This window comes from Penaeus chinensis, chromosome 34 (genome assembly GCF_019202785.1).
Source record: "Penaeus chinensis breed Huanghai No. 1 chromosome 34, ASM1920278v2, whole genome shotgun sequence".
Taxonomy (NCBI): domain Eukaryota; kingdom Metazoa; phylum Arthropoda; class Malacostraca; order Decapoda; family Penaeidae; genus Penaeus; species Penaeus chinensis.
In genome coordinates, this window is record NC_061852.1 from 20,946,577 (window position 1) to 20,961,153 (window position 14,577).

The 14,577-nt window shown below is 46.7% G+C and overlaps 1 protein-coding gene across 1 annotated transcript in view; it reads right to left on the reverse strand.

Moving 5' to 3' along the window:
- Positions 1–5,022: 5,022 nt before the first annotated feature.
- Positions 5,023–14,577, reverse strand: part of LOC125043918 (calcium-activated chloride channel regulator 1-like) — a 204,356-nt gene continuing 194,801 nt past the window's right edge. Inside the window, exons 2-16 of the mRNA XM_047640297.1 lie at positions 13,937–14,108; positions 13,501–13,650; positions 13,206–13,371; positions 12,926–13,028; positions 12,105–12,682; positions 11,830–11,992; positions 11,386–11,637; positions 10,944–11,258; positions 10,658–10,795; positions 10,051–10,432; positions 9,801–9,935; positions 9,320–9,514; positions 8,804–8,984; positions 6,982–7,444; positions 5,023–6,828 (exon numbers count right to left, since the gene is read on the reverse strand). Coding sequence (XP_047496253.1) covers positions 6,052–6,828; positions 6,982–7,444; positions 8,804–8,984; positions 9,320–9,514; positions 9,801–9,935; positions 10,051–10,432; positions 10,658–10,795; positions 10,944–11,258; positions 11,386–11,637; positions 11,830–11,992; positions 12,105–12,682; positions 12,926–13,028; positions 13,206–13,371; positions 13,501–13,650; positions 13,937–14,108 — 4,170 coding nt within the window. The 3' untranslated portion in view covers positions 5,023–6,051. The remainder of the gene's footprint in view (positions 6,829–6,981; positions 7,445–8,803; positions 8,985–9,319; positions 9,515–9,800; positions 9,936–10,050; positions 10,433–10,657; positions 10,796–10,943; positions 11,259–11,385; positions 11,638–11,829; positions 11,993–12,104; positions 12,683–12,925; positions 13,029–13,205; positions 13,372–13,500; positions 13,651–13,936; positions 14,109–14,577) is intronic.

Sequence of the window (14,577 nt, forward strand, 5' to 3'; positions counted from 1 at the left end):
ATCAGGCAAACACCCCCCTCTATCCAGCCCCCGTCCTCCATTTTCGAGATACTCTCATCTCTGATCCTCTCTAAGTCGCTTATGAACTAGGTGGATATTTCAGCCAGGTCAGTTGTGGTTCTCACCTTCATCCACGCTTCTCTTATATTCAGACCATCAGGGAACGCACCCCCTTTATCTTCACCCTATCCTGCTCCTTTTTCTTCCTCTGAACTCAGTGTTGCCTTACAGTCGTGCCGCAACACTCATGAAGGCCCTGACGGTATTCACTGCCGTATTTTCCGACACTTTCCATCTTCCTCTCTATCCTTCCTATTAACTATTTTCAACCACATATGGACGTCAGGAAATTTTCCTTCTCATTGACGAGAAGTTCTGATCCTCCCCTTCTTGAAACCCAATAAATCGGATACCCTCCCTCAAGATTACCATCCAGTCGCTCAAACTGGCTGCTTTGGCAAACTACTAGAGCGAATGGTTAACTTTCGTTTAATGTGGTAACTTGAATCTCACAATCTTCTCTCTTCTTCCCATTTTGGTTTCCGCCGTGCCCGAGGTGCACGCCATGAATCCATATTAGCCATATTCTTTAACCTAGAAAAAATATATGATACTTTATGGCGGTACCATATTCTCCAATAATCGTCCTTTCTAGGCATATGTGGAAACATGGGTGTCTTTATAATGTTTTTTCCAAACGCACTTTCCAGGTCAAAATTGCCACTTCCACATCATCATTCCCACAGTTCGAAGGTATCCCACAAGACATTGTGCTCAGTACCACTTTATTCCTACTTGCCGTTAATGACATTGTCTCGGTTTTACCACTAGGAGCTCAATCATCGCTATATGTTGATGATTTAAGCATCTTTCCCTTTGACACATCTATGTCAAATCTTCGCCTGTTCCTTCAGTCTGCAATATCATCAGTATCTTCCTGGGCCACAAACCATGGCTTCCGCTTTTCTACCTCCAAATCTTTCTCCATCCTTTTCTCTCGCACACATGTAGGTCCCCCAACCTCCACTCTTATATGGCACTCCACTCCAATACCGTTCCCTTGGCAAATCCCTTGCCGTTATTTTTTACTCCAAATTGTCCTGGCGAGAAAATAGCTTTTACATTTAAGAAAAAAACTCGCCGCCGCCTCCGAATCTTATAAACTCTGTCTCATATATCCTGGGGCTCTGATCGTAAAACTCTCCTTTATCTTCATGTTACCTTGATCCTCTCCCCTCTCGATTATGGATGCCATATCTATTCTGCCTCAACCTCCCTCCTTGCTCATCTTGATACAATCCACCACTGCGGTCTTCGCTTAGCCTTCGGCGCCTTCTGCTCCTCTCAATTTGAGAGCCTGTGCACTGAATCAGGCATGCCATCTCTTTCTCGACGTCGTACCCTTTTCTCTCTCCGATGCTATGCTCGATTCCCCCAACTTTCCTTCACCAAACTAACTATCCCACGATCCCTGCTTCCTACCTTTGCCTCTTCTCTACATTTACCTACTCCTTTCTCCATTCGCATGCATACCCTCCTCTCCCATTCTCCTTCTCCCCATCTCCGACCTCTTCCGCTTTCTGTCCATTCTGTCCCTCAGTGGCTTATACCTTACCCCTGTATTTGCTCCTCTGTTTTCCCTGACCCACCAAAATCAGATATCCCCCCGCTGTCCTTCTCACCCATTTCCTTGACCATGTCTCCATTTATTCCCTAAGTATTAATGTTTACACGGATGGCTCTAAATCCACCTCCATTGCTGGTTTCGCAGTAACCTTCCCAACTCGCACTTTCAAATACCCCTTCCCTCCTGTATCCAGTGTCCTTACTACAAAACTGTACACACTCATTTTTGCCTTAAAACACACCAATTCACTCCCTTCGTCCTCTTTTACTATTTTTACTGACTCCCGTAACTCATTAACTCTCATAAAGTCAATGCACTCGACCAACCCTCTTGTTCGTAAGATTCAGAACTAGTTGTTCTACCTGTCTACACGCCATAAAGCTATTAGATTTTGCTGGGTGCCCAGCCGTGTTGGGATCCCCAGCAACGAACAGGCAGATACTCTAGCACGCTACGCCACTGTCCAAATCACACTAACCACGTTTCTCAGATATTCTAGCCACGGATTATTACCCACACTTTAAGACCTTGTATAACCGATAGCAACCTTTCTGGTCAAGCCTCCGCACTAATATATTACATACTGTAAAACTATCAATCTCCTCCTGGTCAGCTCCATTTCATAGGAACAGACATTGAGAGACGGCTCTCGCCCGTTTACGCATTGGCCACACTCGTCTAACATACTCCTATCTGATGTCATACTTTGATCCACCCCTGTCCACCGATGTCCCACTTTCAGTTCCACACATTATGTTGTCCTGTCCACGCTTTGATGTAGCCCATACCAGTCCCACCTTCACCGACCTCCCAACCTATCAGACATCCTTACAGAATCTCACACTTTCTGTTTTGAAAACATGTTCTTCTTCCTCAGACGCACACATATCCTTCACTTGATCTAATCCCCTTACCTAACCCTACCTTAACCCATTCACTCATCAACTCCTTTACTCATCTTTAACCTTTTTAATATTACAAGATAGTTGACGTATAGAAACTAGCTACTAACTCAACCGCCCTTCATTACCCTTTACTGTACCTTCCTATAGTGCTACATGACCTTAGATGTCTAACACATTTATTTTGCTTTTAACCATTACCCATTAACTATTAACAGTAATAAGAAACCAAATACTAAAGATCACCTCCATGCACATAAAAAATTAGGAGGAAAGAGATGTTCTTCAAGAACCCCCCCCCCCATCCCTTGCCCTTTGTTGTTATATGGGGGAGCTTAGGAGATGGAGACATGTCCATTGTTAAGGATCACCCCTACCTTCTACCTCAGCCCTCTTCTCAACTAATTTTGCATCATCTTTTCTTCTTCCCCTTTTCTATTTCTTCTCTTCTTTATCCCCTTCTGCCCACTTCCTAAGGTGTGAGAACTGTTTGAAAGGATGAAACGCTGGCTTTGTCTTAGTCCTGAACAGCTTCTGGAAGCCATGGGCATGGTATTCCTTTGGTTAATCTTACCCCTTATGGAGAACCAGAGGGGAAGACCATTTTTCCTCATTTATCTCAGGCTCACCAAGGCCAATAATGAGGATTTTTTACCCTTATTAGGGGCATTAAGCCCCTTCATCAACCAGTCTATCTAAATTTGATTTCTCTGGTTTCCCGACCCCTGCCTCTCCTTTGACCACGGCTCCGACCACAGATCCTAATATTCCCCCCTTGATGTTTGCTGTCAGCTCTGTCCATTCCGAACCTTCAGAATACACCCCTTCCTGTCTCCCAACATCCTCCACTCCATATCTTACTGCACTTCTATCTTCTTCATTGTCTACCATCTCTCCCCTTATTACTACTCTTCATCCCTATTGTTCTCCTCCCCACAGTACTACCTCACTCCACACAACCTCATCTTCCTAATGCTCTCGTTTTTTACTGCTTCCACCTCTGCAAACTTTCTGAGTACTCTATTTGGTCCAGGCAAGTGGAATCGATTCTTTGTGATTCCCCCTTAGAGCTCATTACTATGACTCCTCCACCAATAATATCCAAAAACAAGTTGGCAAAGTTTTCTTTCGCAGTCATTCCGATTGTTCACGCCTTGTCACAGTTATATCTGCGTCCTAAGCTTTTGCACTATCAACCTTGCCTGACCTCACTGGCGACCCTATTCTTCCCCAACATCACTCCTCTAATATTTGTACCGGAACTATTTCCGTCTCCCCGACTGATTGCCCTGTATACGACAATAGTCAGACTGTGAAAACAACCTGCTCGCCTGCCTCATCGACTATGATACAGTGGCAGTACAGTGCGACACTCTTCCTCCCAGACGCCAGCGTAAGTCCTACTCCAATATTGCCAAAATTAACTTACGTAGACATGACCTCCCCCATGAAGTTTATATTGATGGAGTGACCTGTCCGACCATATCGACCCCTTCCCTGTCAGTGTCAGACATGTCGTTTTGGCCACCCATCGAAACACTGTCGCTCCACAGCCCGCGGTTCTCTATGTACCCAGCCTGGTCAAGACCGTTCAAATTCCTCTGCTCAGCCACGCACGTGTGCCAATTGTGGTGGCTCCCATAATTTATTTTATAGGAGGCTGCCCTGCCTCCAAGTTCGAATTTGAAGTAGCAGTTCTCACTCGATCTAATCCCCCCTTGTTAATCCTACCTTAACCCATTCACTCATCCCTTCCTTTAACCATCTTTTCCTTTCCAATACTACCCTAGACTGTTGGCATATAGCAACTAATCACTAACTAAACCCCCCTCCTACCCTTTCTAATACTATACCTTCCTATAATGGTACACGACCTTAGATGTCTAGCACATTTATTTTTGCTTTTAACCATGAACCATTAGGCCTCACTCTACGTGAGACCAGGCATGAAGCAGGCAGACCAGATTTTTCTTTCTACTTATTCCAAAACTGTCCTTCGCTCCCCTCCCCTCCCATCTTCTCAAGATGTCTCAGCATCTCCCCCAGTATCTCTTCCGTCTACCCCGAATTGTCTTACTCCCGCTCTCCCACAGTCAAATTCATTTTCCAACCTAAATCCAGATATTCCAATCTCTACCACTTCCCCGATGTCTCCCCCCCCCCCTCTTCCTCACTCGTGTCTGTCGCACTAGACAATCTAAACGTTCGCCCCCAAGCATCACCCTATTGCTGTATTTTGAACATGCCACTAATGACTTTAAATGTTGACGCGGCAGAATTTTTTCAATAAATAAATAAGATTAAGTCTCCAAGAAAAGTTATGTTGATTGATTCTTAATTTTGTTTATGGGCTCATGACTGGGAATTCAGTTTCATTGGTCAAAAAAGCAAGTTCTTTTTATCAGTACCTAGCATTTTCGCCCTTTTTCACCTTTATTTTCGAGTTGAATAATTTATTTCAAATAATATATATTGTGTTAAAAGAAAAAGAACTTCAAATCGTATATTTATTTTACATTAAATATTTACATAAATTTACAGTTGTAACCACCATAACCATTACACGACAGCATGGGGCAAAAATTCCTTTTTTTTTCAAACTTACACAAAATCTTCTGAATGAAAACCGTTAAATAAACCCCATCCTTGAATCTTGGTTTTGGTTGGTGGTTATAAAGTCTTTGGCAAGATACTGAGAAGATGCAGACTTGTAATAAATCGTGTTTGAAATTAATGTAGTAGTGTCCATGATCATTAGATATATTAGATATATAGATGTATACATAATTAAATATAATTATATTAGATATATATCATCATATCTAATGGTCATGGTAATATCCACTTTCCGATTAACATGTTATATACATATTAGTCATTCGGTATTTTTGTCTATGTGCATTATGCATGTATATTGTCGCAGTTCACTTTATGTAAACTGTTTCCATAAGAAAACAGTTATTTGTTTTATGCATATAAAAGGTGTATTAGCAGAGCACTCTTCTCGAGGATTTGGATTATTATTTTGCAAGAACATAACAGTTATTATCACAAAGTTAGGATCAATATAATTTTGGCCTTTGGGGAAAATATTTACAAAACGTATTTACATATAATGCAAATGTAATTACAAAGGTCAACCATTTTTCTTAAAGGACTGTTTGTTCAGCCATTTTTACAGAAACAAGCTTACACCAACATATACAAAGACAAATACACACATATACACAATATACCACACATCGACGGAAGAAACTACGACAGGACTTGTCCACTTCAAGAATTTCTAGTTTCAAATCACAATAACAGTAAATATTCACGGGTTTCAGTATACTTTTCCGTGTAACTTTGGGCTAACAAACCTCTTACTTGCACACTTAAAAAGTCTGTAGCGTAAACTACAAAGTGTAAAAAGCAAAACATTTAAGCAGAGTTCAATTACATAATTTTCATATATGCAGGTCTTTTCACGTGTTTTTTCACCGTACACGAAAACTGCAGCACTTAATTGTCTCGACGAAACTACACGAACGAAATGTGCCGTCGCTTCTTGACGCTGCGAACTGTTCCGTGCGGGAGTGTCGCCGTGGCCCGGGAGATCGTGTGGCAGGTGGGGTAGTCAAGCGGGCCAGAGTTGCTTCCGGCGCCTCCAGAGCGGTACTCGGGGGGCGGCGGCAGGTAGCGGAAGGACGAGAAGTGGTTGGGCAGGTACCGTCTTGGTCCGGGGCCAGGCACAGTTCGCGGCCGGAAGCCTCCCTCCTCGTCGCTGCTGTAGCCGTTGTGGAGCGTCGACCCCGCGTGGATGGAGATCACCGTCGGACCCGGGACGCCCAAGGGCTGAATCTGCGGCGGCGGCGGGGGTGGCTGCTGGAGCTGCGAGGGCGGCGGCGGCGGCGGGAGACCGGAACTAGTTGTTTTTACAGTCAAGGTCGTGGTGTTGTCCATGAGAGGAGGCGGGGGAGGGGGCAGCTCTGTCGTGGCCGTCGAGGACGCCGAAGCCCCGCCGTCCGTTGTCGAGTTGCTCGTCGTCTCGGATAAGTCGCGATACTTGAAGTCCTCGCCGGCGGGGTCGTCCGAGGGCTTGGAGGAGGACGTCGAGGAGGAGGAGGCGCAAGCTTCCCTCATGATGGAGCCGTTGGTGAGCACGCCGAAACGCACGGGGCTGGCGTACTTCATGGAAGCGCGGGGACGGCACTCAACCAGGGGAGCCTCCGTCGCCGCCGCCGGGGCCTCGCCGTTCTCCGCTCCGTACACGTCCGTCGAGCCAAACTTGGACAGGGAGTTCACCCACTCCTGCACCTGGGGGCAAGGCCGACAGAGGTTAATATAAGATGCACAATGAGTCCTATATCCGTTTAACGAATATAGAGGCATATAATATAAGCATGGCAGTGTAGTTCATCATTAAAACCCAAATGAAAAACGAATTGGAAAAGGCTGAGCCCAACCCACCTGACTCGGTTCTTTGTCGTCAACGAGCTTCCCGTTGCTCACCACCTTGATCTCGCCGTCTTCCTCCTGGATGTAGGCGTTGTTCACGTAGATCTTGTAGATCGGCCTGTCGGGGTCCTTCTCTCCGCCCTCGGGGTTCCTTTTGCAACAGCAGATGCACGTCAGGATGATGCCCGCCGCGAGCAGGATGCCGCACACGCCCACGCCGACCGCCAGCCACACTCTCCAGTCGTAGCCGGCGCTGCTGGCGTGGGCGGGATGGGTCGCGTTTCCCGCCGTCTGGTTGCCGCTCGGGCTGGCGGAGCTGATCGTCGACATGATGACGGTCTGGGCGTTCGACGGGACTTCGCTGGCCGTGGGCGTGGGCGGCGGGGTCGTGGGCGGGTCGGGGACGAAGGCGGACACCACGTTGGAAATCCGACCCGTGTTGTTGGCCGAGTCAATGGCGCGGATGGCGAAGTACCTGCGGGGGAGGAAGGCGGTCAGGGGAGAACATACCAAGATACACATAAATAAGTAAACAGATAAGTGTGTGTGTATATATGTGTATATATATATATATATATATATATATATATATATATATATACATACATGCATATACATACATATGTATACACATATATATATAAACATATATACTCGTGCATATACATATAGACATACACATAAACATATATACATAAATATATGTATAAATATATATATATATATACATAAAGATACACATATATGCATATACTTATATACTTATATACATATAGATACATATACACACACGCACACACACACACACACACACACACACACACACACACACACACACACACACACACACACACACACACACACACACACACACACACACATACACACACACACATACACACACACACACACACACACACACATATATAAATATTATTTTCTGTTTCTGCTTACGTCATTGTTTCGATTTCATATATAGTAATCCATATTTATCTATTATAATATGTTTAATAATGAAAGAGAAAGTGAGAAGGGAGAGAGGGAGAGAGGGAGAGGGAGGTGGGAGAGAGAGAGAGAGAGAGAGAGAGAGAGAGAGAGAGAGAGAGAGAGAGAGAGAGAGAGAGAGAGAGAGAGAGAGAGAGAGAGAGAGAGAGAGAGAGAGAGAATGAAGAAATGGTGAGTGAAAGAAAAGGAAAAATAAAAGAAAAACGAGAAAAGAGAAAGAGAAGAAGAGAGAAAGAAAAGAAGGGAGGAAGAGAGTGGGAGAGCGGGCGAGCAAAGAGGGCGGAGGGAGAGAGAGTACACATTAGGTACGCGAGGATTCTCAGGCGGAGACTCTTGGGGACGAAGGCAACAGCGCGACATAACACGCGGTGTTGCTTCCACCCACCTCGTGCCCCATGAAGCACGTTCCACTCCTTAAGCACACTTTACAATAACATTTAATGCTGTGTTTCTCCTATTGCCTTTTAAACTATTGCTTCATTATGTAGATCAATATTAATAAAACAAACACCCATGCATATAATGAATATACTTGATAACAACAAACGGGTGGTAACACTCGTATCTCAATATGCGTGTCTAAGGCCATTCATATTTCTGTCTTTATAATAATTTCTTACCCGAGTGCTGATGTAAACATTATATTTTGCAGTTAAAAGCAATAAGAGAAAACACACAGCCTCAAAACCAACACACAGCGCCCAAAATGCACAAATATTACCATCCTTTGCATACAACAGACATTTTTCTTTATCGGATAAAAAAAATAATAATAAAAAAAAAATAAAAAACACGAATCAATAAATCGGTTTTCGAAAGGACAACTCACCATCTGAGATTTGTGAAGGGCAGCTCGGTAAGACAATGCTGGGGTGTCCCGTAGCTGGCAGGCGTTTGCGTGGGCGCCCTGAGGTCGTGGGTGATGCAGTAGACGGCGATGGTGGAGGTGTTGAAGCGTTCCTCGCTGAGGGCGCTGCGCTCGGTATACATCTTGAGCTCGTAACGCCACGCTAGGGGGATGAATAGCGAATATAATATAGTATTATGGGAATAAGTATTCTTGAATTCGTTGTGACTCAAGTTGGAATGGCCAAAGATGTGTGGATATTTCAATTAGGCAAGATGTGTTTAAGAATCAAGTAATTGTGGTGAGAACATCGACTGCCTTGCAAAATGATTTATTCTCGATAACACTTTTTCTCGTCTTCTGACCATCAGGTATGGAAACGAAAATTCCACTTCCTCGCCCATTAACACATTAACTAAGGATATCAATATTTTGTTTTCAGTTTTATAAGACTCCCTTTTATAAGACCCATACTAAATCACTTGACACTTGACTCACCTGACCCCTGATCGAGGTTGCCGCCCGGAGCAGCCCACGTGAGGTTTACAGTCGTGTCGTGCACTGAAGTCACAGTCAAGTCTGTGATCCTAGAGGGCGGTGTGATGTCAGCGGTGGTGACTCGCGACACGATGACAGACACAGACGCACTGTCGACGGTGAACTGGCCGGCACTCACGGGCACCACGCGGCCGTCTGGAAATGCGATTTAAAATAAAAAATAAAACTTCCAGGTAGGTCATTTCACTTGGTTTTGTCCACTGTGTGTGCACAGGTATCAGCGGTTTGCCCAACTGGTGAGTACGATAGTTATCTATATATATATATTTAATTTCATCGCCATATACACCAGCATTTCCCCAAGAACTAATGATATTTTCACATAAAATATTCGTCTAAACTTCTTCCACCTACTTCCGCCACCTCTCAAAACGGACCCCCCCCCCCCGCCTCCCCCCGCTCGCTCTCCCGTGGCACTCACCTCGACGTCTCGGTGCCAGCACGGACGCCGCCCCCTGATGATCTGTGGCTATGGCCGTGAGGGCATATCTTCCTTCGACGGGCAGCCACGTCACGTAGCGAGTATAAACGCCGTCATGCGCACGCACATCGGGCTCTGGAACATGTCATAAATCATGTGATCTTCAAGTTAACGACACTGGAGGATCTTAAAATATTGTGTTCTTTTGCCATTTCTTTCCAAGTTTAATTAAATTGATAATACTCCTCACCTGCGTTGCCATTGTCCAGTAATTCGAGCGTGTCGGAGGGACCGTCCTCGTTCAGGTGAGTTATCTTGAGGACAACCTTCGCTCCGACGACAGGACGTCCATCGAGAGTGACCTCCGCCCACGCGACGAGAGGGCGCGAGTCCGGTTGCATCGGCTTGTGATCGTCGACGTTTGTGTAAAGTTTCACCGCAACGCCGATGTCTTCCTGTTTTCTCACATACACATCCGCGGTCACAAAAAACGGGAAAGCGATCGAACTCCTGAGGAACTTGATCGTGTAAGTGAACTCCCCGCCCTCCTTGCCGACGATGGCCCAGAAGCGCTGGTTCGTGTCTCGAATCAAGTCGATTTCTTCCTTCTGGGGATTCGTCAGCTCCACAATCTAAGGAGGAATCAAAATAAGTGCATGTTTATATGAGCATAAGCACAGACACAGTAACGTGTACACAAATATGAAAAGGAAAACAGCCACAGTAAGAAATGAAAATAAATCGGACGTTTCGAAATCTTCACGAGTTCTAAAATGTATACATGAAGATATTTTTTTTTTTTTTTATATAAGTCAAAGCGAGTTATTTTTAATAAAAAAATTTTTAACAATCCAAACCTTTGCCTGATGCTGTGTGGTGATGATGACCAGGTGAGGCTCGCGAGCAGGTACGAGTCTCAGTCTACCAGACATAGTCACGTACGGGCCGGCGCTCTCTACCATTCGTTCTTCCACGCTGGTTATCAGTCCACCCACCTTTAATGTCAAGAAAACAGAAAGTCACGCACCATATAACAGGAAAAATGGAAATAGTCATTCGGCTACATCTGAAATCCCGTATGGAAGAATGCAGTTTTTGCAAGAAACAGACAATACAGCATGAAGATGAGATCCTCTTCCTCACCCTAACGAGCGTCGGGTCTCCCGGGACAGCCATCGCGCCCTGGGTAGCAGCAGCGAGCACAGCCGCTGCTCTCTGCTCGCGGCCTTTCCCTGCCTCCCCCGGGTACGTGGGCGTGGGTGTGTCAGGCAGCACCCACGACCCGCCCGACCCCGCCAGCTGGTCGAACTTTGGATCGGCGGAAGGGCAGAGCGCCAGGGTTTGCACGGCCAGGGGGCTCTGGCGCAGACCGGCCAGAGCGTCCTCGGAGACCTGGGGCGCGCACGCCACCAAGAGAAGGACGCCGGCTCCTTCTTCGACACCACCGTCCTCCAGCATCTGTGCGAGCGAGAGGGACGTTACGAATAATACTGAAGACCCGTTACTGTGCGACAACGATAAAAAGGCAACTGAAATATCGAATACACAGCCCCCGAATATAACGAAACCATGAGCAGCGACTGACCTTTGAAGCCTCCCTCAGGACGCAGTCGAGGCAGTACTCGCCCCCGTACACCCCGTCTTCCACTTCGTCCAGAGAAGGGAGGAGAGCGAGCTCGTCCTCCAGCTGCGACGTCGTGGTAGGAGCATGCAGGAGAGGGCCGAGACTGAGTGGGTAGGATGCGTTGTTGTAGGCCGCCAAGACGCCCACCTTGATGTTGGAGCCGAGGCCCCACAGCCAGCGAAGGATCCCGCCTCGGAGCTCATCCATGTTGACCTGGGTAGCAGGGAGAGAGTTTTAATAGAGGTAAACTCTGAAGGAGGATTCTGTCTATGATTAAAACTAGGAATTATTATAACTATGCCGATCTTTCGTTCAAAGCAAGACAAATAACAAATAACATACGACTGCACAAAATCCACGAAGTATTTTCAGTATTTATAAATTATGATTTATTATTTAACATACCTGCGCCACAGCGTCCTGAGATAGGTCGAGTGCCAGCACCACGGCCCTCGGGGCAGGGGCCAGCAGGATGAGCTCTGGGGACGGAGGACTCCATTCCTGGCGCCCTGGAAGCCTTTTCCTAATTTTGTCTCTGACGGGCTCGTGGTTCGGATGGTGGGAGCGTCTAGGCAAGGCGAGAAGAATCAAATTGCACATCAAGTAATAAACATGTATGTCAGTAATGCACTTTCATATGTATACCTTCCCAGTTGCATCTCACACCCAACGATACTCACCCTGAGTTCTCCGAGAAGTTGACTTCGTGGCTGCTGATGAGGTAGTCCTGGACTGGCAAGGCGTCCTCCGAGGCCGTGGCGTTGAATGGAGGAGGAGGGGAGCTGGACGTCGCGATGTGGGCGGTCACCAAGCTCGGTCGCAGATTGACATCCGGATTAGGCTTAGTCTCTTCTCTTTTGCTCCTCTTCTGCGTTTGGTTCCCCACTTCGGGAGTGACCTGCGCCTCGCTTTTGGAAGCAGCCTTCTCCTCGAACCTCCTTCGGACGTCATCCAAGAACAGACGCTCCGTCGTCGTCGACTCTTCTCGTGTCACCCCTCCTGCAGTTGTCGACGTGGAAGTCGCAGGTGTCACGGGCTCTGTTTTCCATTTCCTGATGGTGCCGCTACGTTCCTCTCCCTCGGGGCGTCTTGTGGCCTGTTGCTCTACCTCCACTATAGCAGGAGGTGCGGGTGTGGCCTTGACAGCGAAGTCTGGGTGTTGCTTCATGATTTCCCAAACGCTCTTGGCTCCGCACAGGAGATTGTGGGGCGTCGGGGAGTCGTAGTCGTGCGTTTCGCTGTCGCAGAAGCCCCGTATCTGTGGCGACAAAGAAGTGATGCGTAAGACCCCAGGTTTACTCCCTTGAAATTTTTACTAGTGTAAGATACGATGCACTACATGTCATTCCCTAACGTATCTATTCTTTTACTAAATAGTTTACTTTGTGTTACGATGAGGCCTTCAATTCTTGAATAAGAAGATAGTGGAACTAAATTTAAAAGAAAAACGAAATGTAATTTCTGTTCTGAACGGGTAATTAAAAATAGTACTAAGGCTGACCTGAGGTAAGTCAGCATGGTACAGGATCGATGTGTTGACCTGGCTCTTGAGGTCGGGCACCCACACACACCCTTCTAGGTCATCCTCCGAACACGGACCCGATCTGCTGGCAAAAAGAGGGTCACAATATGGAAAAAAGATAATTGCAATCAAGACAAAATATACACAAAGAAAAATGATCATCCAAGAATAAAAATAAACAGGAAAACATGAAAATATACCATATCAAATTAAATATATCACCAACATATTCCAAAGTTCATCAGACTCTCAACCTTACCCCTTTCTGGAGATCCACTGTCCCTCCGTGGGCGCGTTGGTGCAGGACGTGGGCTTGGGCACGTCGTCCATCATGTGGGCAGCCGGGAACTTGGGGTCGCCCTCGTACCCTCGCTCCTCGAACACGCCCCAGCGGTACCTCGCCCACGCGCCCACCAGAGAGCGACCTGCGGGAGGAGGAGGAGGGCTTAGTGCTTCTGTCTGTCTGTCTGTGTTTGTTTTTATTCATACTGTAAACACAAAAACATTTAAAACTAAAACATCAAAAATGAAAAGGCCAAAGCCGCTCGACTCACCCAGAGTGTCAACCTCAGCCTCAGCCAGCTCGAGGACGACGTCGGGATCGAGGGTGATGTGCTGTCCGGGCCGCCCGCACCCTTCAGGCTGAGCTACGCCTACGCCCACGCTGCCGCCCGCGCCCCACGCCCATCCGGAAGACACAGCACCTGCGGGAAGATTCGGCGTAAGTAATCAATTGGAATAACTATTTTAGTGTTGATAAAGCGCTGTGATTTGTGAACATACAGGAAGCTTGTAGGTTGAAGGCATTAAATTAGATACGGATGCTGATAATGGTGAATAAATTGAAATGAAAGACAAAGTGAATTCGCATAACGCGATAGTAACAATGCTGGTAATGCTAGTGTAAAGGCTGGACGAAAACCAATCGCCTAATCATCTGCTCATTAGCTAAGTCATTATTCCAACTGCCCTTCGACAGCTCATTCTTACTTGGTGCCAGTCTCAGGTCTGCCGTCGCCCATCTCTGCCAGGTAGCGCGGGCGCCGGGGGTTACTGAGCAAGCCCGCGAGAGGGTGGGCGGCACCACTACGCCCACGTTTCCCAGATGGGCACGCCCATTCGTCGCTCGCCACAGAAAACGTGAGAAGGAATCCAGAGAAGCCTGAAAAAAGAAAAAAACGACAATTAATCATCCGACACAAGTAAGAATATTGATATATATAACTCTACGGGATAAGCGCCCGGTTTTGAAACAAGAACACTGCAGGATGCGTACATACACACACACGCGAGCATAGTCTATATATATTTCTATAAACACTATCAACCTTACATAGGTAACCCTTCATCAAAACTACAACAAACACCAATAACCTTAATCAAAACTCGACCTCATAAAAAAATCACGTTTCCACAAAATAACCACAAAAATGACCACTCCTCTATGGTACCCGAAACACACAAGCAAGTGCCACCACGTGCCAGTGCCTTTCCCGGTGGCACCCTCTTCTCGACAAGGTACCAGGCGGCGGGAGGTGCTTCCTGTTGACTACGGGCTTACACTGTGGGACTGTGGGCGTGCGTATGCTAATGGCGCCGAGTTATTTCCCTGATGAATGGGTTCTCGCTGG